This window comes from Eretmochelys imbricata, chromosome 10, assembly GCF_965152235.1.
Source record: "Eretmochelys imbricata isolate rEreImb1 chromosome 10, rEreImb1.hap1, whole genome shotgun sequence".
NCBI lineage: Eukaryota > Metazoa > Chordata > Testudines > Cheloniidae > Eretmochelys > Eretmochelys imbricata.
In genome coordinates this window covers 47935113-47962818 of record NC_135581.1, presented here as the reverse complement: position 1 = coordinate 47962818, position 27706 = coordinate 47935113, and the positions used below count along the sequence as shown (strand labels likewise).

The window sequence follows — 27706 nt, the reverse complement described above, 5'->3', positions numbered from 1 at the left end:
AACGCATAAGTGAAGAAGCTCCCATGCCAATGGGAGAGCTTCTCCCATCAGCTTAATTAATCCATCTCCCTGAGACATGATAGCTGTGTCAATGGGACACGCTCTCCTGTTGACATGACCCTGTCTACACAAGGGACTAGGTTGATGTAATTACATTGCTCAGTGTGGATTTTTCAGACCCCTGAGCAATATAGTTACACGAATATAGGTCTATAGTGTAGACCCGACCTTAATTTCCAGCAAGTAATATTGTACTATGGCTAACGCATCTTCCCTTTCAGCTGGATGTTGTCTTGGAGACCAACCTGGCAACAATCAGAGTCTTAGAGGCAATCCAAAAGAAACTCTCCCGCTTGTCTGCTGAGGAGCAAGCCAAATTCCGGCTGGACAACACCCTGGGTGGCACATCGGAGGTGATCCACCGCAAGGCGCTGCAGAGGATATATGCTGACAAAGCAACCGACATCATAGATGGGCTGAGGAAAAACCCATCTGTTGCAGTTCCTATTGTGCTGAAAAGGTACTTCCCAGGTTTTGGCATTATTACTTGCGTTTGGATAAAACTCATCGTACACTAGGCACTATCCAAACACACACAGAGGCTCCAGTTCAGGAAAGCATACAGTCTGAGAAATGCAGATTCTTTTTATGTTATAATAAGTTGTTGCATTTCATATTACCCAGCCACTATTGTGTCCATTAAAGCCAAAACATCACTACCCAAGATATGGCAGTCTTGAGTTCAGAAATCAAGATGGGGTGGGGTTCTGTGTTGTCAGTTTTGAACACAACTGAGTTTGATCCCATTATAAATCCCATCTGTGAAAGTGAACAAGGCTTTGAAGTGCAGAGTGTGTACTGGATTCAGGTTCCAACTCAAAGAATACTACGTTCTACTGCCAGCCTCCTGACCAGAAAAAGGAAGTGAGTGCACAACATTGAGCGGGGCCAGAGACCGCTGTCTTGAATAATAGTTATAACTGGCAATTTCAACTCCCCACATATAAAATGTCAACCTCTGAATAAGGTGAGGAGAAGGAGTTTTTCAGTATTTTAAATTATTACTTCTTGTAATTGCTAGTCTGTAGCTACACAAGAGGAGAGGTTATTGACTTAGACCTGAATAACACTCGGATATTGAATCAAGAAATAACCATAGTCAAACCATCAAGGGGTAGCAACCACAATATATAACAGTCCAGCATCCTTGGTAGAAGGGATTATACTAAAAATTGTGATATGAGATTTAGGAAAGTGGAAGCTAAGTCAAAAGTTGGACAGTTTTACGATCTTTAAAGCATAGGTTCCTGATCTGTAGACAACAGGTCGTCATTGTGGTCTTGAATAGAAAGAGAGGTGGTCGACAGAATCTTCTTATACATCCTCAATCTCTGCTATGAATTGAAGCAAATATCCCATTACTGTATGTTGAAAAAACTAACAAATCCCCCAGCTAGCTGGAATTCTGTGTTGTAGTCACCCTATCTCGAGAAGGACAGCTCATTAATAAAGGGCTCAGAAATGAGCGGGTGGAGGGAAAGATGAGACATGGGAAGACTGTGAGAAGTGATTGATGGTAATGAAACTATTTAGGTTTGAGAGATGGTGGAATCAGAGGGGGTTTTCCAGAGGTATACAAATATGATTGCTGCTGCTTTACCTTTTCATATACAGACAAGGGGCTATTCAGTGAAAATGAAAGGCAGGAAATGTAAAACTGATGAAAGGACGTATTCTTCTCGAGTACCATCTGTGTGGGACTTTTTCCTTTTGTGTCCTTAGTGCAGGACTTTCTGAACTTCCCTAGCTCTTCCTTTTTTTACCCTTGAGGGCAGCGGTGATAGAGTAGAGTAAGAGCCAACCCCTCTAGTGGTCACCACGTGTCACTCCTGAGTTTAAGTGCTGTCTTCCACCCAGTTCCTTGTTGAGCATGGTCAGTGAGCTGGACAGGTGAGCTGTAAAGAGAAAGTGGAAATTGAATATTCAAAGAATGTGTGGAATGTGCCCCTACTAAACTGGCTGAAGGGGATATTCCATAAATGAATGGAAACTAACCTTTGTGTTCTTTATAGCTTCTCTGTCCTCCTGGCTGGTTCTGGATTTACATAGCAAGAGGCTACAACAGCGTTTTGATGGAACTGTGTCATCATACATTTCCGCTTTCCAGATACATCTCTAACAATGTAGAACAAAGGATAATTAGAAATAAAAGTAATTCCCTTTAGCATTGTAGTTGTGGATTGTCAGATCTTTATTATGGTGGCTCCCTAATGCCCCAGTCAGAATTGGTGCCCCTTTGTACAAATGCAGAAAGAGAACTCCTGTCCGGAAGGACTTGCTTTTCTGTTGCATCATGTTGAGGACCCCTGCAGTCTCCAGCAGGTTCTCTACTGAGGCAGAACATAATGTGAGAACTAGACATACAGAAAGAAGAGATGAAAGGAGAGGGGTAAGACTGTGAGGAAGTGGTCTTAGACACCAGGGTATGGACATGATATAAAAACTAGATTAGAGGAGGGATACAGTTTTGAGAAGGGACTTGCCAAGTAAGAGGTACTTCTGGGATCTGTGTGCATCTAGACTCCTGGAATGTTCAGCAGTTATACCTCTGCAAAGTTCCCATGTCTCATAAAAAGTATCTAGGCTGCCTAGATGTAAATTGTGATTTCTTAATCCCCTGTGAAGAGAGAGCTGGCTTTTCCATTATGTCAAGATGTGAGAGGTGGAAGGATGTGTGTTTCCCAACTTGTGTATGTTTTTCCTTTAAATGTGATCAAGTTGGTTACAGTGCACTCTTTGTGAAGTGACAGAATTGACTTCTTTCTTCTAGGCTAGGTATAGGATGGCTGAGAGGTTCAGAGTTTTGTATATGCCTGTGTTGCATGGGGTGAAAAGAATATCTAGTTACAGGACCATAACAAGTATCAGAGAAGTTTGAGAGCTCAGAAATTTCTGGCAAGTGGTTAAATCCATGTATTAAATAAATTATGGGATGTCACAGATACCAGGGACTCTTTGGGCCAGCTGTTTACAACAGCTGAGATTTTTGTTGTTTGTAACTCCTCACAAAGCAGAATTCTGGGAAATTGAGTGAACCCAGAACCAGTCCTGGGACTCTGTAGGAGCTATACAGAAGGAAAAAAAAGTTTGGTTTATGTTCTGTTGAATGCCCTCATCAGCCCAGTTAGTGGGGTCTACTCTTGCATTTGTGGCCTATTTAACCTTCTGTAAAATAACATAGCTGCAAAACCAGTCTAAAGATTCATGGCCATTTCTGGAGAATTTTGCTATGTACGTTGTACCTCATTTGAACTCCTGCTGAAAGTTTCTTTTGTTTCAGTGGACGATGGGCACTGAGCAGAAGCCTTACTGCCTCCAGCTTGTCTGGTCTAGGTTTTTATCCTATACCCATCAATGTGGTATCTTAGCACCTCTTAGCTCCTGTTTTGTTTTTTGTTGCTTTTTTAAGGCTAAAGATGAAAGAGGAAGAGTGGCGAGAAGCCCAGAGAGGATTCAACAAGGTCTGGAGGGAGCAGAATGAGAAATATTACCTGAAATCCCTGGATCACCAGGGCATCAACTTCAAACAGAATGACACCAAGGTCCTGAGGTCAAAGAGCCTCCTCAATGAGATTGAGAGCATTTATGATGAGGTAAGGTGATCACTGATAGTGTTGTTTTATCAGTTATCTGGGCTCTGAGCATGTGCTCTCACCTCCTCCTTACCCTGGCCCCTCCTTGTTTGCTGGGGTATATTAATAATGCAGCATTTGTATCAATGTAGGCCATTCACGGCCACCAGTTTCAGGGGGAAGGAGAGAATGCACGCTGCTTGCCTGGTCATGGTAGTTAGTGGTGGCTGCTGCTACAGAGTGACTGAGTTAGCACTTGAGGGAACTTACCTTTTTGGCAACAGAGATCCTGCTATGGTAAGAGCCACAGGTTCAGGAAGGGAAGAGATATGACAGAAGGAGATTTGGAGTGTGTGCGTGCGTGCATGTATGTAATATGTGTAGGCCGTTGACACCAGAACTTGTGGTGGTATGATGGATGGTGTGAACTCTGGTCCTGCCCCCATAGGGCTTGGGGTTGTAATGAGAGAGGAAATCCAGTTCACTGCCAGTGCTTTGTACAAGGGTCTTGAAGATGTGGTAAGTTGCATATGTGAGACTCACCCTTGCTCTGTCTATTTGCTCTTCCTCCCTCAGAGGCAAGAGCAGGCATCAGAAGATAATGCTGGAGTACCCATAGGCCCACACCTGTCACTAGCCTATGAGGACAAGCAAATCCTGGAGGATGCTGCTTCTCTTATCATCCACCACGTGAAACGGCAGACAGGAATTCAGAAAGAGGACAAGTACAAAATCAAGCAGATCATGTACCACTTCATTCCGGACCTGCTGTTTGCTCAGCGGGGCGAGCTCTCAGATGTGGAGGAGGAAGAAGAGGAGGAAATGGATGTGGATGAAGCCACTGGGACTGCGAAAAAGCACAATGGAGTTGGGGGCAGCCCCCCGAAAGCCAAGCTGCTGTTCAGCAACACAACGGCCCAGAAGCTACGGGGCGTGGACGAAGTGTACAACCTCTTCTATGTCAACAACAACTGGTACATCTTCATGCGGCTTCACCAGATCCTGTGCTTGCGGCTGTTGAGGATTTGCACCCAGGCCGAGCGGCAAATCGAAGAGGAGAACCGGGAAAGGGAGTGGGAGCGGGAAGTGCTAGGCATAAAACGAGACAAGAGTGACAGCCCAGCAATTCAGCTGCGACTGAAAGAGCCCAGTGAGTGTTCTCTTAGTGGGGGGGGGCAGTTGTGATAGGTGCTTTAATTTGCAGTGTGTGGATCTGGTACTTGATCTGTTTCCTGGTGTCTTGAGGAATCTGTGTTCCTCCCCCCTCACCTGCCTTTAGGTATTGTCTCAGTACCTGCATTTTGGTAGTTTCCAAAATGTGAAATATAAGGATGCTGGTGGGCACTAAATGTAGCACAGCATGTTATCAAGGAGGAGATCTCTAGATCTGACCCTGGGACTGGAAGCATTGTAGTTCATGGGGCTGTGGGTAAGAGGCGTGGTATTTGGTATTGCTTTAACACTCCTTGCCAGCTGAATTTCTTAATTTTGAATTGTGCTGTTTTTCTACCTCATGGATTTACAAGTTGGATAAAAATCTCCTCTGGCCTCAAGCTTGTTATAAAATGTCTCAATGGAGGAGTCAGCCCCTAGCAATTGACAAAGCAGTCAGTTTTGGCTCTGGTATTAACAAGTGTGTGTCCTTTTTAAACTGGTGTTCAAATGATTTACCAACTAAAGAAAGCAGAGATGGGCAAACCTAAGTAAGTATAGGCAGTCATATGTAGACCAGTAAAAAGCCTCTTTGAGCTTCCATTTGCTGTTGTAATGTTAGTGTAATCAGAATGGTCTCAGGAAATATATGTATTTAGAATTCTCCAAGGATGGTTTCCTTAGTGGTGATAATGCTACAGTACTAAACTGCGTATGACTGTCTATTTCCTGCCAGCTAAAACCAGAGTAAAGTACCTAATTTGGATTAAAGCAAGGGAGGAGGTGTGGACAGTCTTTGTTGGCCTTGAGGGATGCAGAGCCTATAACAATTAAAAACAAACAGAAAACAATTGTTCCTTAACCAGTATTTTCAAAAACTTTATTTTCATCTTCCTTTGATACCTATACCACAGTGATGAGTGTTAGTTCAAAACTGGGTGTACCCTGAATTGCTTTTTTCGTTTCCCTCCCATTTTTGCTGTGTTTCTGTTACAGCACACAAAACCTTTTAGAAGCTACATTGGCACATTCAGCTTGGAAAGGCAGTAACTGTCCATGTAGCTTGCTGGATAAGGTATTGGAGAAACAGACGACCTGAGTTCTAGTCCGAGATCTTCTACTTAGTTACTATGTGACCTCGGGCAAGTTGCTTCCCCCAACCCGCTTGGTTTCTGTTTTACATTCTTCAAGGCAGGGACTCGTTGGTTATGTGTCTGAATGGTGCCAAGCACAGAGGGGTCCCAGATATAGTTTGTGACCTCTGGGTGCAACTGAAATACAAGTTGTTAATAATGTGTAATGTGTATATTTCATAAGAGCCTTAGTACGTGTCTGCATTCATGTCTTTTTGGTGAGGTCTCCGCCTTAATAGTATGCATAATGTTTTAGTAGCAAGAACCTCCTTTAGTTCTGAGAATTTTACCTCTGCCTTCCTCCATGAGGTCTCTGACGGGTTACAAACCTGGCATTAATTTGAAAAGCTCTAATTTGAAGTCTTACAATGTTGTCCTTCATTTTATAGACCATTCTGGTAATTCATCAATTTGTCTGAGACCTTCAACATGTGGCCCTTTTGCTCCCAGAACTCATAGCAGGCCTGTAGGAACTGCCTTTGAGGGGTGTTACAATGTAGTTCATGCTGCACCTTTTCTTTCTCTAGTGGATATTGATGTGGAGGATTACTACCCAGCTTTCCTGGACATGGTGCGGAACCTGCTAGATGGCAACATGGATTCATCCCAGTATGAGGACTCCCTGCGTGAGATGTTCACCATTCATGCCTACATCGCCTTTACCATGGACAAGCTGATCCAGAGCATTGTTAGACAGGTGACTTATAGCATACTGCCAGGGGAAGGGAAGGGTGGTGTCCAGGTGATAAAGAGGAAGTAGCTGATGCTTTCCCACAAAAGAGCACTCCCCAAGGTTTAAAGGAAGCTTGGTAATATTGAAATGTATTTGTGTGATGTATTTCAGAGTGGAGGAGAGAACAGCAGGGGTTTCCTCCTGTGTCTCTAACATATTTCTGGAGATGGGGCAGGATAAGTGTTAGTGTATTTAAGTGATGAGGTTCAACAAGGTGTGTACGGATATTTAGGTTACCCAGCTACCTTGTGGTACTTTGTCTCCCCTCTTCAGCTTCTTCAAAGGTACATGTATCTGGCATAACAACAGTTCCCCAAGTAATGTTGCTTTAACAAAGAAGTTGCTAGATTAAGTGTGCTTAACAATATTTAAAATGCCAGTTTTTGAAGATTTGTAAACCTTCTATAGAAAGCAAAAAGATTGACTATTCAAATAGATAGAGTTTTGTTTAAAATACACGTCTGTCTTGAGGGCAGGAATAACATGAGCCCAGAGGACTTTTTTCAGACTGTAGTATGTGCCTGAAATCATAAGAACATAAGAGCGGCCATACTGGGTCAGACCAAAGGTCCATCTATCCCAGTATCCTGTCTTCTGACAGTGGCCAATGCCAGGTGCTTCAGAGGGAATGAACACAACCAGGTAATCATCAAGTGATCCAATAATCAGGGGGATTATAGTAAAGCTCCTCATTCAGAAAGATAGTGCTGCTACCACTGTGTTGTAATAAGTGGTCCACCTAGTGTGTGACTGTAATACACTCCTCAGGTAGGTTCAAGCCTCATTCTTAAGGCAGGTTTCAGAGTGGTAACCCTGTTAGTCTGTATCAGTAAAAACGAGGAGTCCTTGTGGCACCTTAGAGACTAACAAATTTATTTGGGCATAAACTTTCGTGGGCTATAACCCACTTCATCAGATGCATGGAGTAGAAAATATAGTAAGCAGGTATAAATATACAACACATGAAAAGGTAGGAGTTGCCTTACCAAGTGCAGACTGTCCTCAGCTATTCAAAAGGTGCCTCATATCAGATGGGACCACATTTGAAGTGTTCTCTTGCTATAAGAAAACCTGAAGCATTTGTAAACACAAGAACCAAAACTGTAAGGACTCTTGGTAAAGGTTCTGTATTTCTTTTGAATAACAATTTCCTTCTGGATTGCACACACACTGGCTGGCTCTTGAACCTGGTATATTCGTTGATTTCAGCTGCTAGTTGTCACTTTAACTCTGTAAGCCCAAGTGTGAGCCCTCACATGCTGGCTACCTTGATGATCCCATTTCTTTGGAGAATTGTTAAGCACAAATTAGAGTATAAAGGTAGGGCTAAAAATAAGTTCTTAATTTCAGTTTTGACAGGAAATTGGAAGCCAACCGGCTCTTTATTTAATTTTTGGGAAATAATTAAGGATTAGAATTTGATTTAATTATTTTTAATTTCCCCTCCACAACCAACCAACCAATCAACCTTTGAATTTGGTGTCGATTTCATGACAAGAGAACTGCCTAACAAGCCCTTCCCACGTACCTCGATGGTCTAAATCTTTGCCAGCTGTCAGGCATTTCCTTCATAATGCTTACTTAAAGGTTATTTATCTGTAGTTACTTTGTATGTGTAACTGTACTTTGCCAGCATCATTATTTATTTTAAAGGACATGATGTTTTCCAATGGATGTAGTTGTAATTCACAATAGAAGAGGCTACTATGTTCGTAACCTAAATAATTGTTTTTTTAGTTTTAATACTTAGATGGCTAGAATTTTTTTGCTGCGGTTTGACCAGACAAAGGTTTGAAGCAGGAATTTTTAAGGGTATGTTCATTTCTAATCTGCATTGATGGACATATTCTTTAGCTGATTATGAGACTTGCATAGTGGAGAAGAACTGGAAATCTGACCAATTCTGCCACAGCGTATATGTATGCAGGGGAGATAAAATGGTTTCCCTCTTATCAATTATAGTTTTCGACATAAGTGTTTGCATAAAACTAACAAATCCCCCAGCTAGCTGGAATTCTGTGTTGTGATCACCGTATCTCGAGAAGGACATCTCTGTAATAAAGGGCTCAGAAACTCTGAGTATAGAAGTGCAGGCAGATGGTGAAGGCTCAGCCTTGCTTGTTTTGATTAATGTCAAACTCTCTGCTTGATGCCACATGGAGAAGTTTATTTTGGAGATTTTCTTAGCGTTCTGTTTTGTCTACTGCCTGACTGCAGAAGGCAGGTTGTCCATTCTGCACACTATTGCAAAGCTCTCTGACTGTCTTGGGTTGGGGAAAGGGAGCTACTGCAGTATACAGTGCACCAAATCCAGAGGCATTTAAAACCCTCTTCACTAACTCCTCTTCTCCGTGTCCTTCCTGCTCCCAGCTTCAGCACATAGTGAGCGATGAGATCTGTGTGCAGGTGACAGACCTTTACCTGTCAGAGAATAACAATGGAGCTACTGGAGGCCTGCTGTCCTCACAATCATCTCGGACCCTTGTGGAGGCCACGTACCAGCGCAAAGCCGAGCAGCTCATGTCGGACGAGAACTGTTTCAAGGTAAAAACCATATCTGCTGACACTTGGAGGAGGACTCTGGATGAGCTTGCTGAGAGAGGAGGGGAAGTATGAAGGCTCGCTGAGAAAGGAGAATGGGCTCAGCTTTTCATTTTACGTAACTATCCAAATATCCCAAGGACCTCTGGACACCTGTGTGCTCCACAGCTCTCATAGAGCTTGACAGGTAGATCTGATTGTGCATTCTAGCCTGGAGCTGCTGGGTACCTGCTCTGTGACTGTCAGTTTTAATATAGCCCTTGGCGGGGCTTGCATAAAACCCAGACAGGAACTGTAGAATGTACAGAAAAAACAGATAAATATTTCTATAAAGAGTTCCTCGGAAATGGGGCATTTGCAAGGAAGATGGAAAAATACATATCCTGAAGTAAAGCTAGGATTTCTCTGTATTTCTCAGTATCCCAAAACCAGAGTAATACTGTATTGATTGATTGCTGTCACTAGGTTTTTAATCTCTCTCTCCCTCCTCTGTTGTGGGTCACTGGAGCTGTCCACCTTTTTTCCATCTCATCCATTGTAGACTGTAATGGTCTCTTACTAATATTTGCTACCTATGCGTTAAATAAACTTGACTCACAGTTAAAATCAAATCCATACTTCTCGTCACTGTGAAATCAGAAGTGGCCGGGCCCATCTTTAACTAGTGAAATTCATTGATAATGGCTTTGATATTTATAGGGTGTCTCTGTGTTCCCACTGAGAGTCTCAAAATAAACAGGGAAGCAAAGAACTGAAACTGCACAAATTGATCAGAAAACAGCATGCTGCTAAAAGGGGTCCAGCTTCTTGCTTTGCCTTTAGAAACATCCCAATTTTGAGTAAACTTTGTGGGTAACAGAGATTTTGTCTGATTGTTAATAAAATACCAACTGTTCACTACAGCAGTTCATGCTTTTGTCTTCCAGCTCTCTTTAAGCATATCATGGTTCTCTGTCCAGGAATTCTCTTCTGCCGATATACGTAGAATAATTTCTTTAACCTTATTCCTTCTACCCTCTGTTAGATTAGCTACTTAGTGATTTAGAACTTCCCACTCATTGTCAAAACTCCTTCCGTGTTCTTTTCCCTGGTGGAAAGGGATTCATTTTTCTGAATAATTTGTTACGAAGTCCCCTTCCACATTCTGTTTTGTAGCTGATGTTCATTCAGAGCAGAGGCCAGGTCCAATTAACCATCGAGCTGCTGGACACCGAAGAGGAGAACTCAGATGACCCTGTAGAGGCAGAGGTAAGAGCAGATTGTCCTCGGAGTTCAGCTGCAGCTATTAAGCTTGTAAAGTTTAAACAGGGGTATACTGGTTAAAGATGGCAGAGCTGTCAGTGTTTCAGATGCTATAGTTTATGACCTGCTTCTAGTTCTACAGGACACATTCATTATGTGACACAGTGCACTCAGTGAACTGGGTTGAAGAGTCCTCGTTGGCATCTCTTTCATTAACAATTTAAAAAACCAGACAGTACAGGTGCATGTCCGTCCATGGGGGGAGAGTGAGTGGGACCTGTGTGAAATATATGGAGTCTCCAAAGATTGCTTTTCTTTCATCCACTTCCAACCTAACCCCTTCAGAGTTGGGTTTGAGTTGTTTGATTTGGCAGATGTTGGTTAACTCCTTGTGTTCTGTGCCCAATTTCAGCGTTGGTCAGACTACGTAGAGCGGTATGTCAACTCTGATTCTACCTCTCCTGAACTTCGGGAACACCTGGCCCAAAAGCCGGTCTTCCTACCAAGGTGAGTGAACAAGCTGTGGCTGTGAAAAGTGACACACAGACCACAAGTACCCATGTCAGCAGGGGGAGAAAATCTTACTAGATCACAGTGTTGGCTATTGCAGTCTCTTGTTTGTTTTTAGTACTCTGCCACTTTAGAAGACATTAACCTGGGAGTAGCATATAAAGACACTGTGCTGCTGTTTATTCCAAGAGCCCACCCTGGGCTCCTGCTCTCCAGTGACTGAGAGAGGGCATAGTCCACAGGCAGCAGGGAGGTCAGAGGTTTGGGGAGTCACCAGCCCCCCCCCCCCCTTTTTTTTTTTTTTTTTGGCAATCCTGCCTTGGCTTACAATAGCCCTCTAGCTGAGTGCAGCAGGTGCTGAGTCAGTGCTTTTCATTAGCAGGGAGTTGGTTGCAAAATAGCTTTGAAAGGCCCTCACTCTCTGTAAACAGCTGAGATCAGTGGGTTGGCTTATGGTAGGCACATGAGCCTAAACGACTTTAATTTGTGACCATTCCGCTCTGAGCAATACTTTGGGTTCCGAAGGGCTGGCCTGGAGCCACCAGATGTGTCCAGCCTAGTGGACAGAGGATGAGCACTAATCCCAGCAGGGATTCTCTGGTTTACAGGAACTTGAGGCGGATCCGTAAGTGTCAGCGTGGTCGGGAGCAGCAGGAGAAGGAAGGGAAGGAGGGAAACAGTAAGAAGTCCATGGAGAATGTGGAGAGCTTGGACAAGCTGGAGTGTAAATTCAAACTGAACTCCTATAAGATGGTGTACGTGATCAAATCGGAAGATTACATGTACAGGAGGACCGCTCTGCTGCGTGCTCAGCAGGTAGGAGTTGAGTGAAAGGAATGGGATGAGCAGCTGGTGTTTCCCTGAACCTCTTGCTCCCAAAGGGCATCTGGGGAGAGTCAGATAAAGTTTCCGGGATGGGGTTGTTCTCCTATAATGTTTAGTCGTCTTTATATTGCTTTGAGGACTGGACACAACATGGTTTAGTCCACTGGATGCTGTAAACTTCCTCTGAATGTTCCTGAGATGTAACCCTTCCTTTCCTACCCCTCCATTTCCCAAACTCTCCTGTTTAGAGTAGGCAGCTGTTAGCATCCTTTTACTCATAGGTTTCTTGCCTAGGGGGACCTCACATTGGTTGCTATCCCCCTTGTTAGGGTGGGCCTGAAAAGGGGGATAGCAAAGAACTAAAATGCTGAAAAACTGACGTAGCCCTCCAAGCTCATCTCATCAAGGAGCTGTGCCTTGTCCCTGCAGTCACTGAGAGTGGGAGTCTAGGGTTGCTCCCAGGCAGCGGAGCACTGCAAATAAATATACCAGCTGCTTGAAAGTGCTGGGTTTGTGACAAGGATAGCTGCAGTTATGTCATAATACAGAAAGGTCCAGGATGGATAAAAATTGGAAGACTGGTTGGTTGGTTTGTTTGTTTTTTAATTAAATATAATCCTTTTAAAAAGTGTTTGTTACTTACAAGTTTTTCTTCTTAAAAATGAGCCCGTTTAAAATGAAATCAGAATTTAATACAATATATGTTGAGGCCTAAACTTAGAAGATTATAATAAGACATTTAAATAACAAATAAATATGCTGAATCCAGAACCCACTATTTAAAAATAAAAATAAAAATAAAGCCTTTGAATTAAAGGCTTCTTTTCTAATATAAAGAAAGAGCCAGGGAAAGCATCTAACTTTTGAGGTCAAGCTTCAAAAATATAGCACAGTTAGTGAGCCTAGGTAATTTAGGAGATTGTCTGTCTTCTTTTCAAGAGACATAGGTGAGACTAGAAATTTAAGCCCCCGTTACTTTCAGTTAGGCATATTTGAAAATTTTCCCAGACCAACCTGAAATAATCAGTTTAATTCACTGACTACAGTTAATCCCTCTGTTTAATAAATTTAATTGTCAACGTGAAACATCTTTTGATAAGAAAAGTTTGTGCCTAAAACATTTAAGGTTGTCTTGTTTAATACAAATACATTTTATATACTGGTTTATTTGTTTGTTTACATTCCAGTTACCATTCTAATGCAGATTGACACATAACATGAGCAAAAAGTTAATTATCTAGTAAATAAGTAATATATGATTCACCATTTTCTAACATACTAAAAGTGTTCAGTTAATAAGAATATGAAAATGTTAAGCTATATAAATTGCTTAAATTTAGAGTTATGGTGTACACTTCTAGGTAGCAAACAGATGTACCAAATCTACTGTAAAGCGTCTGTTTAGTTGTAAGTCAAGGTGTTTTAATGGTTATATCAACCAGAGTGCATCTTTCTTTAGAAAATAGCTGAAATACAAATGGAAAAGTGGATTTAAATCCGTCCGCCTTGGAAACGTCACAATGCGTATTTTCCCAGGACTCGGACGTTCTGGTTCTAGCAGAATAGCACAGCTATGGGAATATGTATAGCAGCTACTGGGACTGACCACAGTAATTAAGTCAGTGTTAAACTTCAACTAACCCTTTATTAAACTACTCATAACTTTACTCAGATTCCTTTTTGGCTTGAAATTTCTTAGGCTCTGTTTCAGTCTAAAAATAACTTTATTTTAGTGGGGGTGCCATGTGCATGCGCTGTGAGAAGTTGGGAACAAATATATCTGTCTCAGCACCCCCCTCTTCTCTTCCAGCTGGAATTCTTGCACACACGTGAAAATGTTTCTGTATTGTTTTTTATAAACACCTGCCTTGAAGACTGAACACAGTCTTGCATCACCTGACACTGCCATTAATGGGGGAAATGATATGAGAAGCTTAGCGTTATTGCAGCGTTAGGGTTATAATCAAGCAGTCAAGTCAGGAACTTCTGGACGTTACTTCTTTTGAGGATTTAATTCTGCTCTGGTGCACATGTATTTTTTATGTGTCTCTGTTTTGATCATGAACACAGTGTTGAATCCATTCCATAAAATATACAGGATATACACTGTGGCAGAGTTAACATTATAGTTCAGAGTTCAACAAACATTTGATGACTTTTGAATTTTATGGCTTCTGAGCACTTGATTTCACAGACTTAATTTTCATTGACACTAGGCTTTTGAGGATTTCCAGTTGGGCAATAAGAGTGTCTGTGTCTGCTTGTTCATACAGCGCCTCCAATTTACTGACACTTTCCCTTGATTAGTCAGCGAGGGCCAGTGTTTATATTGCCTGTTCCCCAGTAGAGCTAAATCTGTCGGCCTAGGGAAGTGGGTGTGTTTTCTCTTTTTAAGTGTTTCGTCATCTTGAATGTTGGGGGCTGTAGCCTTTTATTTTATTTTATTTTTGTTTTGTTTCTCCCGTTTCTGTAGTCCCATGAAAGAGTGAGCAAGCGGCTGCACCAGCGGTTCCAAGCCTGGGTGGACAAATGGACCAAGGAGCATGTGACCCGTGAAATGGCAGCTGAGACAAACAAGTGGCTAATGGGAGAAGGGTTGGAGGGTTTGGTGCCCTGTACCACCACCTGTGATACAGAGACCCTGCACTTTGTGAGCATTAACAAGTACCGTGTCAAATACGGCACAATATTCAAGACACCGTAAAGTTCCTGAGTGAGGGAAGATCACGTGGGGTGTGTGTGTGTGTGCGTATCAAGGAAACGAGGAAGATGCCTTTCTCCCCTCACTGTGTATCTCCGTAACATGGCCAGTTGACTAGTGTGCAGCTGGTACAGCCTGTGACCAGCGGGATTCGGTTTAGGAATACGGATCTCTACAAACCTAAGCTGGAACTGTTGCCAACAGGCCTCTGACTTCAGCGTGCACTGTGGAGGGAAGGACCCTTTTCAGAACTGAGTGATCCTAGAGAAATGCAGCTAGCTCATACGCACCAGCAGGTTTGAGACTAACTCCTCGATGGCCTGAGCTACAAGGGACGAGAACTGGATGTTGCATACATCCTCACCGGAGTGATGCATTTAAAGTTACATGCTCAGATATGTCGTGAAACCCAGAGGTGCCTATCACAACTGGATTCTCCTCTGTTAGGCTGCTTTAGGTTTGCCAGGATCTTCACATGGGGTCACCCAGCTCTGCAGTCCGGATGTTGAACACCATCTCCTGGATCTGACCCTCGACTTCCCTCCTTCACCCTGCTGGACTCCTGTTTCAACCAGTTCAGATTGGTCTGTCCTTTCTAGTGCCAGTGGGACTGTTTTGTACCTGCTTGTTTACTAGTCTCTCCTAGTGCCATGCACCAGCTTTTCACACACATACGCACACACAGCAGAAACAACACAATTTTAACATGTTCCCCTTCCTTTTTTGTAAATAAATGTACATATTGTCAATTTTTTTTTGTTTTTTTATTAAAGGAAGTATGCTTGATGTGCTAGCATAACTGTACCAGCTTCTTGTGTACCATAGTACCAGGTGGCTTGAGAGTTAGTACCTACAAACAGACCTATGGAGACATTTATTACACTTTTTACCAAAGGGAGTTATCATTGTAGTGCTTTTGTGTGGAAACTTTTCTCTCCTTTCTTTTGTAAATAAAAGTACATCTTGGTTCTTATTGAGGAAGACACTCGCTCACCCACGGCCCTGTTCCTGCTCTGAAAGGCACCATGCAGCATGCAGTTTGCAGTGGGGAGAGGGGACATTTGACCATTTTATTATTGGCTTCACAATCTGAGGGGAGAAGGCAGAGGCAATGTGTGTGTTTTGTGGTGAACATGATCATGTTCTAAGCAGCCTGTTATGATATATAAATATATATTATATAATTTTTAACTTTTAAATTTTTTTTTGGTGGGTAATTTTTATCCACCTGGTCTTCCAGCTCAGAGAACCTTCGCTTTTGGGAAGTGTTGCTGAGCTACCTAGCTGGGGTTGATTGTGCTTATGTATTTTCCCTCTCAGTATTGGAGAAAACATCCTAAGTACCAAACCAGTATTTGATTAGAGCTGCTTTGTGTCTCTGTGTGTGTGTGTGTGTGTGTGTTGGTCGGTCGGTCGGTGTGTGAGAGAGAGAAAGGCAAGGCTGGTAGGCTGTGTGACGCATTTCACGAGTGAAATCCACAAATGGGATATATATTTTTTTAAGCATAGAAGTTTAGTGCTGGCAGATATTTAAGCATTGGAAGATTTTGGTTTTCGGACAAGTTGGCCTGGACTTCGTAAGCCACGACAGACCCAACTGCACTGTCTCTCCTCCTCAAAGGAGGCATCTTTTCCTTGCACAAAACAATGCTGCCAGTTGTGCCCGAACAGCTTCTGTCGTCCCAGCTGGAGAGCTGTGAATGCAGCTTTGCTGCTTTTCAAAGTCCCCTTCTTAAATCTGTCCCAGGGATTTCAAGACAGCTGGTTGTCCCCTCAGAACTGAGTTCTTACCTTCCATGGCAGAGAGATGGAGAAGCTGGGGAGAGAGGGTCAGGGGGAGGGCAATTGCTCCAGCCTTTGTGCAGCCTGGGAGAGCAGAGTGGTGAAAGTGCATGGCCTATAAGGGTCACTAGTCATTGGCAGCCAATGTACAGAGAGTAGTTCCAGCCATGGTGAAGAATGGGAGCCTCCTATGGAGAAAGGAAAAGAGAGTAAAGAGCCCACTGGGGAGTTTTCAGAGTTTGCCAGCAATAAGTTACCTGTCCCGTTTCTCCTCCTTTTGCTGTGTTCAGACAGGAAGGGGGTTTTATTGTGTCCTCTTCCATTTCAAAGGTTTTACACACACTCCCCTGCGCCTCACCCCACCCTCAGGTGTTTCTTTTCAATGTATGTTAAAGCTGATCTGAAAGTGGAAGTCTGGATGATTTAGACTTTACCAGCTTGGAAGTAACAGCTGCTGCTGCTTTGTGGGTGTTTTTGTCCAAGAGTCTGTGCCTGCATGTTATTTGAGCGGAATGGGGTTAACATGGCGGGATTCCTGCTGTTCAAGGTACCCAGGAAAAAAACCCAATAAAACACAAGGAGATCTTCTCCTGCAGCAGGGTTTTCACCTACAGCTTTCATCCCTCCTGATGTCTGACTTCTGAGCTCCAAGCTCTGATCCCAGCCTGTACAATAGCAAAGATTTCTTTTTACTTTAAATTGCTTTTTGTATTCTGTAATGTGATCCTTGGCCACCTATCCATGTGATGATTTCTATACAAATGTTGTAAACTTGACTGTAGTGCAGTATTTCCATTAAAATATCAGGGCTAATCATTGTGTACAGATTTTTCTTCCTTCTTGATCATACACAATGAAATCTTGACACACACTCTCTTGAGGGAAGGGAGGGAGATGCATCTGATGGAATCGCTCCTGTTAATAAAAACAGAATTAGAGGTGGTGAGAGAAGATAGTACGCCTGAAAGTTTGATCTCTGTTTAGCACACTCACAAATGACCAATGTTTGACTTACCCTTAAATTTATCTGCTAGGATATCACCTCTGGATTCCAGATACTAATTTGTAAGCAATTCCTGTTCAGAGGTTATAAACTCTTTATTTTGTAGCAGTTGCAACATTTTGTGGTGGCCACGAGCCAATAATTAAGCACCTCTTCCCCTGGAGTTGGGAGGTCATTCCAGCTGCTATAGATCAGAACAAATAAGGAAGTTATCAGCCATGTAAATTTCAGTTCCACTAAAGCTGCTGGGGGAAGGGGTTGACATCCCCACTCCTGCCCCCATCCCTTGAGTCAGTCTAGGAAATGGGGTAATACAATTTACCAGCCAGTGGAAATGTCAAAAATCTCTCCCTCTGTTGTGTTAGCAGCAGGGGTGTTCAATAACAAATCAATCCTTTTTGGTTGCTTAACAAATTAACAGATCTCTTTAGTCGGATTCTTTTTTGATTTAGAGCGGTCTTCAGCACTCCCTTTGCCTACATCCAGTGCTTCGAGATTGAGGTCTGTCACATACCCAGTCATGGAGTTTAGGGCCACTAAACACCCAGCCACCCTGACATGAACGTTGAATGTTTTTAGCTTAAATGGTAACATTGCACTTTGTACTCAGTATTTTCTGGAACAGTTTAATAGTTTTTCCTCTGTCTCTTCCTGTTGGGTGAGGAAGCCCCATGAGGTAATTGTGTTGTGGAAATACACAGAACTACCAGAAAAGCTCAACCAGCTGCCATTGGGTATCCAAAGCCATATGCTAAGGCACACTGAATACAGACTGCAAGTCCGCTAATAATGAATAGGGGGACCCGAGAGATGCAAATAGTGGCAATGTCAGAAGGTGCTCTAACTCACTGGATAGCCTGTCTGATTCATTTTCAACAGTGCCGTTGAGCCTCCCTTTGAAGTCATCCTTTTTGGACTCTGAACTTAGGGATGCTAGCAAGCAAGGGTCATAGATCACAATGATCCCTTCTGGCCTTAGAACCTTGTCCGACCTCCTGTAGAACCCAGAACTTCCCCCGAAACATTCCTTTGGGACTGCAGCTTTAAAAAAATAAATAAATCCAACAAAGATGCATGTGTGGAAGTGCAGCCCACAGGCTTCAGTTCAGCGGAGTCATTTGTCCATCTCCCATTCTTTGAGTTTTGAGGCTGTTGCACAAAAAAAATATTTTTTTAAAATCCTCCGATTTGCCTGTCCTGGGACACTGCCCCACAGGCACGTCTAAAGCTGGGCTGTTGGAGGACTTTCCAGGGAGCCAGACCATCTGGTGAGTGCTGTCTTGACTCGGTGAGTGCTGTCTTGACTCAGTGATGCTGCCGAGCGTGTTGGTGCGGCCAGACCAGGAGCACTGCAGCATGTGCAGCTTCCTTCGCCAGCTGTTGGTGACAGGCCAGCAAAGAGTTGTGACTTCAGGGTAGCCCTTCTGTGTCTCCAGGCACTTTCTTGCTTGTCTCTGTAAGAGCTGCCACATCTTACTGAAGGTTGAAAATCTGAGGAAGCATTTGCCTCTCTGGTGCCTAAAGCTGCAACGCTTTCAAAGGTTTTAAAGAATCTCTTGTTCCTTCCCAGGCAAGACCAGAATTCTGTATCTAGGTCAAGCAAAACAGCTGCTAGTAAACCACTGCGTTTGCCTTTGCACTCTGTGATGTCCCTGGCATGCTGGATTAGTGACATGGTACTCGAGACAGTTAATCCTGGCATTGTCTGGTAATCAGAGTGGTTTCACTAAAGGGTGCTTTAAAACTTCTCACCCTCAGCTGTAAGCGGTCCCGTCTTTGACACACATGGAGACTTTTCCCAGTTGGGTGGGAGAGAATCTGTTGGAAGTACGTGTTCACAAGGCAGCTGAAGCACCTCTCTCCTCAGCTGCTTTCTGGAAAGTGTCCCAAATGAAACCTAATCTCTTTGGATTCCCCTAGGAAGTGGCTGTGTAGTAGAAGCAGTTTATTGGTCTTCCAGGAGTATTTTTATAAACCATCACCTCCACGACTGCAACCCCACCCTAGTATCTTCACATCCAACCAGCAGAACTTGCATGGAGGAGAGAGTTGGCTTTGTATTGTCCAAGCATTATTCAAAGTCTGCCTTGTGTGCATTTACCCCATTTTAGACTCGGATGGTGCAGATACCGTATTCTCATTCTAGATGAATTCATCAACGCTGCTGCTGTATGACTGATGTGCAGCGTGTAGTCTGTTTAGGGTGACCAGATGTCCCGATTTTATAGGGACAGTCCCGATATTCAGGGCTTTGTTTTATATAGGATCCTATTACCCCTCCACACCTTGTCCTGCTTTTTCACACTTGCTATCTGGTCACCCTAAATCTGCTGAAGAACAGATTCGATACGAGCTGTGGCTTCACTCTTCTCTTCCCTGAGCCCTCCTACTGAGAGGTGAACAAGAGATGCTTGTTCTTGCTTTGAGTCCAATAGCTTGGGGGCATTGTTCAAGGATCCTCCTGTATAAAGATGCTACTGTTCATCTGACTACTTTACATCCTTACAAGGCCCCCATCAGTGCAGTATTTGAGTGCCTGTTTCTGCCTAGGTTGCATAACCTCGCTGCCTGTTTACACAACACGGGCATCTGTCGCAGTCTTTAATGTCGAGAAGGTAAGAGTTTGATTTCAAGTTTTGGACGAGGACAGAATGGAGACTTGATTACATGCCAGGCGTCTGCTCGTGGTGAGGCTGAACATGATGATGATGTTGTCTTGGATTTGCAGTGTGAGCCTCTGCTGCAGATTGCCCAGCTCTACTGTCCCAGAAAGGAAGCCCATCCTGGGCTCATGTCATTCCGATCCCCCTACCCCCGCTCTTGATAGGGCTGCCTGCCAGAGGTGAATTCTCACTGAGCGATACACCCCTTGCAGCCTGCATGTAGCTCAGAAGTTCTGGGGAAGATTTGTTGAAGGGCCAGAGAAGCCAAGCCTGATGACTGCTGCTTGGCAGGCCACTAGCCTTTTCTCCTGAGCCTTGGTTCCCGGAGGGGATACACGGCAGCCCTCTGTGCCCTTGGCCACTAATCTCTTGTTTTTCTGTCAGGCTCCACCCGGAGAGAACGGATTGCAGAGGGCAAACTCGAGAGGTTCTGGACTCCTGGGACCTGAATCTTAAAGTTTCTCCACCCTAGGCAGGTTGGGGAAATACTCTTGTCTCCAGGGTTCCCTATTTAGTCCCCCAATAAGTCACTGGTGATCAGTGTGTGTCCCCAACAGCCCAATTCAGGAGCTGGAGCTTCCAATCTCTTCCCCTCTGTGGAGGAGGAGAAGATGGAAAAGTCCTAGACATACAAAAAGGGCACCCTCGAGGTGAGTGAGTCTGACCACCCGTTTGTTCTGTATGGTGCAAATGGAGCTCAAAGGCCTTGATTGGTTGGCAGGTGTATGAGTGAGGCCTGCAGCGTTAAATAAAAGGCTCCTGCCCTAGAGATCAGAGCTCGGGTAGATCTTGGTGAGAAAGAGACACCTCCCTGTTGGAACTTGGCAAGGCAGTAACCTGGGCATCCTCCTGCTTTCTCACAGGTCTCTGCAAGTGCTCTCTTGCCTATATGGGGACATCCACTGGCAGCCTGCCCATTACTCCTGGGGTGGCTCCCCCTGCTGGACTGTTGTAGCATTGCATCCTGACCCAAGTTTGGTCTGAGCATCTTCAGTGAGTATGCCGTTTTACACCCCACCTTTCATAGGCTTCCCTCATCCACACAGCAGCGTGGTCCAGCCCACATGATCAGCCTGCCTGTGTGAGCAGAGCATCTAAGTAGCTAGACCTGCAGGAAAAAGTATGAGTGAATTTCTCTCCGCCTGAATCTTTGTTTGCAAAGAAGGAAATGGATAACAAAACGTGAGTTTGCAACACGCACTTGTCTTTAAAAAGCAGCCAACTGCATAGGTTGTAAATAGAGAGGGTGTCAGGAAATGTAACAAGCTGAGTTTTGTGGTGAGAGGTGTCTACTGTGGGTGTGGATCTTTGCAAGTCTATCTGGGGAGTGAACATGAGATCTTGAGTATCATCCCTATGTAGTCATTAGCATGCAGCTACCCCCAGACTTAGCAGCTACCCTCACTTAGGAAAGGCAGTTATGCCCTTGTGTTCTTGTGTGTTGCTTTATAAAGCTGACCTGTAATGAGGGCACAACAGAATATATAAGCCTGATTCTGCACAAAGATTTTCTTCCCCTTCACTAGGCTGGAGTATGCAGCAGCAATTGCTGTGAGGACAGACCCTGCAGCGAGGCCCTGAGAACCCAACAGCCATCCCGCAGCTGCTGGTCGTGGCGGCCTGGACGCTGGGGATGCTAGTTACTGCAAACAATATTACAAACTTGTGTTCAGGGTTTGATACTCTCATGCTTTAATTCACACGCAGATGGGGACTTGTCCAAGGTAGGACTTCTGAATTTTAGAAAGAAAAAATGGAAGGTTCTAGATGCAAGAGCAGGATGAAATCCAGTTTGAAGAACTGGGGGGGGGGATTACTTTTCGTAAATTATCAGCTTGGTCCAGGACCGCCTCTGCTGCAATCTCAAGCCCCAGTAGCTTCTCAGCAATGTCCTTGTCGTCTTTAATTGCTCTCTTGAATCCACTCATTCTTTCACAGGCTTCTGATGCCTTAAAGTGTTTCTTAGTGTTTGTCTATATACCTTCAGTTATTTGCTCTTCACAAGCCATCTTAGCACTTCTACTTTCCCGCTTACATGCTACCCGCTGTAATTCAGGTTCCTCTTTACTCTCCGCCCTGCCTCTTTTAAAGTATTTGTTTTGCTCAAGTAACCTCGTGGCTCTTGCTGTTATTAGTGGTCTTGCTGGTTAGGAGCTCGCTTCACTACAAAGCTAATGTAAAGAGCTCAAACTCCCCCTCCCTAAGCAAGAGCTGGCCCCCTGCAGTTTGTCCTAGGCAGTGCCCGCAGGGGGTGGGGTGAGGAGAGTGGCTTGTTAAAGGGAGCTGGGGAGTTTTCTGACAGCCAGGGCCGCATGCTGGGAGAACCCAGGACCTGCAGCCTGAGTGAAGGAAATTCTGGCTGCAGCAGCCTTATTCCTCCTTTGCTCTGTGGATTGGGGCTGTGAGAAGCGATGCTGGATCTGCTTGCGGCCTGCAGTTCAGCCTGTGGCTCTATGCCAACCCCTGCCCACCCTTCTTGCGCTGACTGCAGCCTCTATAGGCATTGAAGCACCAGGCCTAGGACAGCCTGCTCAGCACCTGGCTGGGTTCTGCCTAGGGAGCAGCTGACAGGGTCAGCCTCTGACTGAACTAATGCCTGTGATGGGGCGGGGTGTTGGACTGCACACTCCAGCCCTGGGATGTATTTCCTCAGCATCTGGCTCTGTTTCCTCTGTTCTGGTGCAGCCTTTTGGGGCATGATCATCTGTTGAAGGTAGGGAGGCTCAGAGCTAGATTTCATATCCCCATAAGCTTAGCTGGGGCTGTGTGGAGGTTTGGGGTGGTGGTCAGCTGCTCTGTGCGTGCAGGGGGCTGGCAGCAATCCTTGGGAGACATGGTTCATGGTGGGTCTGCAACACGACTTCCTGGCGTATGCCAGGCTGGGTTATGCAGAGTTAGCACCAAATGAGGCTCAGAGCAGCCCCCTGCCTCGCACTGGGCTGGGGCTGCTCAGAGTCCCTGCTGGCGGCACCACAGCTGGCGAGGGAGTAGGGGGTTCTCTGCTTGCCACTGCCCCTTGCCTACCAGGAACGACCCACTTCTGACTCCCAGACCCTGCTGACCAGCCATGGCTCCTGCCTGGGCCAGGATGAGAACACCCCAAAGGGCAGGGAGTTTCAAACTATGGCCTGGGAGAGGATACCCCAGAGCCAGCCCTGAGGGCTTTCTCCCTGCTCCTACACTCTGCATGTCACTCCAACTGGGTTCTGGCTCCCACCCATTGTGCAATGTGGCTGCTGCCCCCTGCCCCTAGAACCCCTCCTCATCCCGTTCCCCCTCCCCCCCCACCACAGCAATATGCCTCAGCTGTGACTTACAGCAGGGCAGGCGTTCCAAGCCTTCTCTTCTCTGGCTTCAGTTGTCCACCACGTATCCTAGGGGAGGCAGGCGGGCCTGGTTATTTAACAGAATGCAGGGCACTATCCACCGCTTGTATTTCTGTCCTTCAAGGTGCCCCCCTGTCCCCAGTCCATCCAAGCAGAGGAGGGGAAGGAGCTGGGTGGAGAGTCAGTCCCCAAGATTACTGGGATCATTTTGCCTTGGCCTTGTGCCCCACAAAGGCCAGGAGAGGTGTTGTGCCCAAGGCACACATTGGCACACAAGCCCCACTGGGAGCTGGCGTGAAGCACAGTGTGGCAGAGCTGCTGCCCTGGCTCTTTGCCTGCATGGCAGGTGGTAGCTGGGGTGGGCAGGGCTGGGGCTTCCTGTGAATCTCTGCCCCCCCACACCCCCCGTACAGGCTGTGGGGGGACCTGACTGGGGCCAGTGCCTCAGTGGGGTGGGGGGAGGGGAACCACGGTGAGACCTTTGGGAGGCAGGATCTCTCCCTCAGACCTGCTCCTGCTGCAGGTGCTGGGCTCGCCCGGGCCCAGGACAGAGGAGACCCTCTGTCCGCAGAGCCCTCCCGCATCTGGCTCCAAGGAGCCTTGGCTACCCCTTTGTCCCAGGGAGGTGGGAAGGTGGCGGGGGGTGACATTACACTCTATATGATTTTATAAAAATATGCTAATGAGTGTGAATATAATGTAACTGGAATATGCTTCATGCTAAAGGTCTCTTGTAAGGTATCATTACAAAGCTTATAATCTACTGAGTGAGGTCATCCTATTTGCATAAATGTATCACTCTTGTATCTGAAACTAGAAATATGAAATATAACTCTGAGGTCCTATTTAGTTATGCAAAGTGTGGGCCATTAATGATGGTTTGGAATCTTAATTGCTCCCATTAACCAGGACAATTGACTGTAGATGGCTCTGTTTTACTTGTAAGTCTTCCTGTATACCTGTGCACTGGCAAGTGGGTAATGAAGTCTTACGGTGACATGTGATCATGTCACCTGAACTGGAATCCATCTTTAACATGGTGCTTTTCCATTGAGAAGGAGGGGTGGGAACCCAGAGGGACAAAGGATTCCCGCCTTATGCAAAAGATATATAGGTGGGTGGAACAAAACAAATGGGGCGGCCATCATGAGAAATCCCCTAGCTACACCTGAGCTGGAACAAGGGCTGTACTGGGGAAAGGATTGTGCCCAGACTAGGAAGGCAGCCAGTCTGTGAAAGAAACTTATTGAAACATCTCTGAGGGTGAGATTTTATCTGTATTCAGTTTTATTACTGTACTAGGCTTAGACTTGCATGTTTTATTTTATTTTGCCTGGTAATTCACTTTGTTCCGTCTGTTACTACTTGGAGCCACTTAAATCCTACTTTCTGTATTTAATAAAATCATTTTTTACTTATTAATTAACCCAGAGTATGTATTAATACCTGGGGGAGGGGGGCAAACAGCTGTTCATATCTCTCTATCAGTGTTATAGAGGGCGAATAATTTGAGTTTATACAGGGTAAAATGGATTTATTTGGGGTTTGGACCCCATTGGGAGTTGGGCATCTGAGTGTTAAAGAGAGGAACACTTCTTAAGCTGCTTTCAGTTAGGTCTGCAGCTTTGGGGCAGGTGGTTCAGACCCTGGGTGTTTGGCTCAGCAAGACAGGGTGCTGGAGGCCCAAGCTGGCAGGGAAAGCTGGGGCAGAAGTAGTCTTGGCACATCAGTTGGCAGCCCCAAGGGGGTTTCTGTGATCCAACCCGTCACAGGGGGGAAATTGGGTGGGTTTATGTGTGGGCGGATGAGGCCAGCCCCTCCCCCCTGCTGGCAGTGTGCATGTGGCACTGGGCCCCAGACTCGTGGGGCAGGGAGAGATAATAGGAAGTAGGGCTGGGGCCATTCCCTGTGGGTCCCTCTCAGGCCGTTAACAGCACTGCCCAGTGACCAACGTACGTGGCCTCCCCTCAATCCAGGCACTATTGGGGGCTGCTATTCGGGGGGTGGGGGATTGCTGCAGGATGCTAGTCATTCCCAGACAGGAGCTAACACACAAGTGAGGGCAGGGCAGCAGCAATGGAGAGCCAGTGGCCTCAGCGACCTGCCCTTCCTTGAGGCCCTGCTTGGGTCAGGTCACTTGCTAGGGGCCATAGATAGACCTGGGCCTGGCCACTAAACAAGGCAGGCTGTAAAATGGAGCCAAAGCCACCGAGAGTCTGGCTGGGCAGGGAGGCTGGAAGTGTCTGTGGGGAATGGAGGAGGAGAAGGAAACCCCACAGATCTGCCCTACAGCTACACTCTGAGGGCTGGCAGAGCTCTGTGTGGGGTGAGGGAGGGCTGGACTAGTGGGGGGGTCCCTGTCCTGGGTACCACAGGTCAGCACTGAGGAGAGCTGGGGCTTGGAGGGTGGAGTTTGCACCACCCTTGCCATGTTGTTATAATGCCCCCAGCCACCCCTGCCCCTATGAGCCCTCAGCTGCACTCACCTGGGTCACCTGGGGGTTCCTGTCCTGTAGGTGAATGAGCAGTGTCCCCATGCTCTTCTCCACCTCAGCCCTAAAGAGGGACGACTTCTTGGAAACAAATTTGCTGAGGTGGCCAAAGAGCTCCATGGAGGTCTGCCTCAGGCCGCTGTTCTCCTGCAGACAGGGGATGCAGGGTGGTTAGTGGGGGACAGACTCAGGCCCTCACATGCTTTGGGAATCAGCCTGGCAGCTGCAGAGCCCGGAGAGGTTTCAGCTAGTTCAAACAACAGGACAATTCTCTGGAAACTCCCCTCCTTCCTGCTGGGCCAACGCTCTGTCAGCCTGAGTGTAACCACAGTCCGGGCAAGTGAGCCTACAGCCCAGTCTGCTCCACAAGAGCCAGGGGCTGGGGAGAAGGGGAACCAGGAGCTTCCCATCCAGCCCTCTCTGCCTAGTACCCTGCCATTCCAGACCCACCTTGTCCGGGAACTAGGTTACTGCGTTTTTGAGGCCGTGCAGCACTCTGCCTTGAATATGGATGTTGCTGTCCTCTGTCCACTGCAGCATGGCCCTCACAACCTGCTTCTGCATCGCCTTGGGCTCATTCTCCATCAGCAAGGGGCTGCTGAGGAACTAAAGGGACCGAATGGAGCTGTCAGAGAGGGCTGGGTGAGGTCAGTGGGTCCTAGCCCGGCCGGAGCAAGGGGAAGGGAGTATGATCAGGGGTCAGGAGGTGACTTAAATCCGTACTGACTGCTGTTCATGAGAGGCTGGCTTCAGCTGAGCTTAACAGAAGCGACACGAGCAGGGCAGAGCACTCCCTCTGGTTCCAGTGGGGTGCTCCCAAACCCCATCACAGAGTCCCCAGCAGAGGGATTAATTTACAAGCAATACACCACCAGGACCATCTCTCATTGGCTGACCAGCTTGGCCTCCTGTTCCATTAGCTTTTGGGCCTGGTTAACCCTCCCCCAAGTCCTCCAAACTCACCTCTGCAAACAGGGCGGTGCAGGCCATGCCTTCACCCTCCTGGCTGGCCTGGAGGTTGGGAAGGAGGAGCCGCAGGATGCTCTTCAGGGCCTGCTTTGGGTGGATCGCCATGGCCCTGGAAGAGAACAAGAGCTCCTGTTGACGTGTGCATGACAACCTTGCACATGCCAGAATCCAGCCCGGTCCTGGCCACCCCCTCTCATCTCTGCCCCACTAGGCTCCAGAGCAAGAATGTGACTCCTCCAGTCTCTGTCCTCACCTGCTAAGGAGAGTGAACTCCTAGGGCTGGGCCTCCTCCAGCAGCTGCCAGCCTCGCTCCTGGTCCATTAGCTCCACAGCTGCTGACTGCCCCTGAGGTGCAGCACCCGTGCACAGCCATGCTGGGAAGAGAAGGAGGCAGGAGATGGTGATGCAGGGATGCTTGCTCTCTGGGCAGGGTGGGGGGGCAGGACTCCCTTGCTGCAGCACTGAAGGGAGCAGGGTGAGACTAGAAGCTGCCCCACTTCTGCCTTTGGTTCCCCTGCCGCCAACTGTGAAGGCTGGAGGGGCAGGGGGGAGCGTCTGCAGATGTGACCTTCGCTCTCCTCCAAAGATGTGAAAATTGCCCCCTCCGCCCCCAGCCAGGAAACTGACCCCGGGGAGAAAAGTACATGCAGTGCCCCCCTGAACATCCTACTGCCCTGAGCCCTGCCCCCATGAGCTGCCCACTCTGAGGAGCTCTCTGGCTCCCTGAGTATCCGGGGGAAGCTCTGCCCACTCCTAAGCACGAGAAGCCTGGCTGATCTGAACCCTCAGTCTCCCGAAGGTGTCGGGGGTCCCTGGACAACAAAGGATCCAAGCAGGAAGCTTCCCCCAATTAGGGGCTAGCACAGACACTGCGTGGGTGCTGGGATCCATCAGGCCCACACGTTACCTGTGGGGACTGGCGTCACTGGGCAGGTCCTGCTGGGCTCCTGAGAGGTGCCGGGCCGGGGAGCAGGTGATGGTGAGGAAGTAAGAGGCGAACAG

General features: G+C 46.4%; 1 protein-coding gene across 3 annotated transcripts in view; it reads left to right on the top strand.

Annotated features, from left to right (window-relative positions):
- Positions 1–17064, top strand: part of SIN3A (SIN3 transcription regulator family member A) — a 54522-nt gene extending 37458 nt beyond the window's left edge. For all 3 annotated transcript variants that reach the window (XM_077827784.1, XM_077827782.1, XM_077827783.1), the window contains 9 exons: positions 282–520; positions 3470–3653; positions 4209–4782; positions 6445–6614; positions 9021–9194; positions 10347–10439; positions 10846–10940; positions 11552–11759; positions 14242–17064. In XM_077827784.1, the coding sequence (XP_077683910.1) occupies positions 282–520; positions 3470–3653; positions 4209–4782; positions 6445–6614; positions 9021–9194; positions 10347–10439; positions 10846–10940; positions 11552–11759; positions 14242–14472 (1968 nt within the window). In that variant the 3' untranslated portion in view covers positions 14473–17064. The remainder of the gene's footprint in view (positions 1–281; positions 521–3469; positions 3654–4208; positions 4783–6444; positions 6615–9020; positions 9195–10346; positions 10440–10845; positions 10941–11551; positions 11760–14241) is intronic.
- Positions 17065–27706: the final 10642 nt, after the last annotated feature.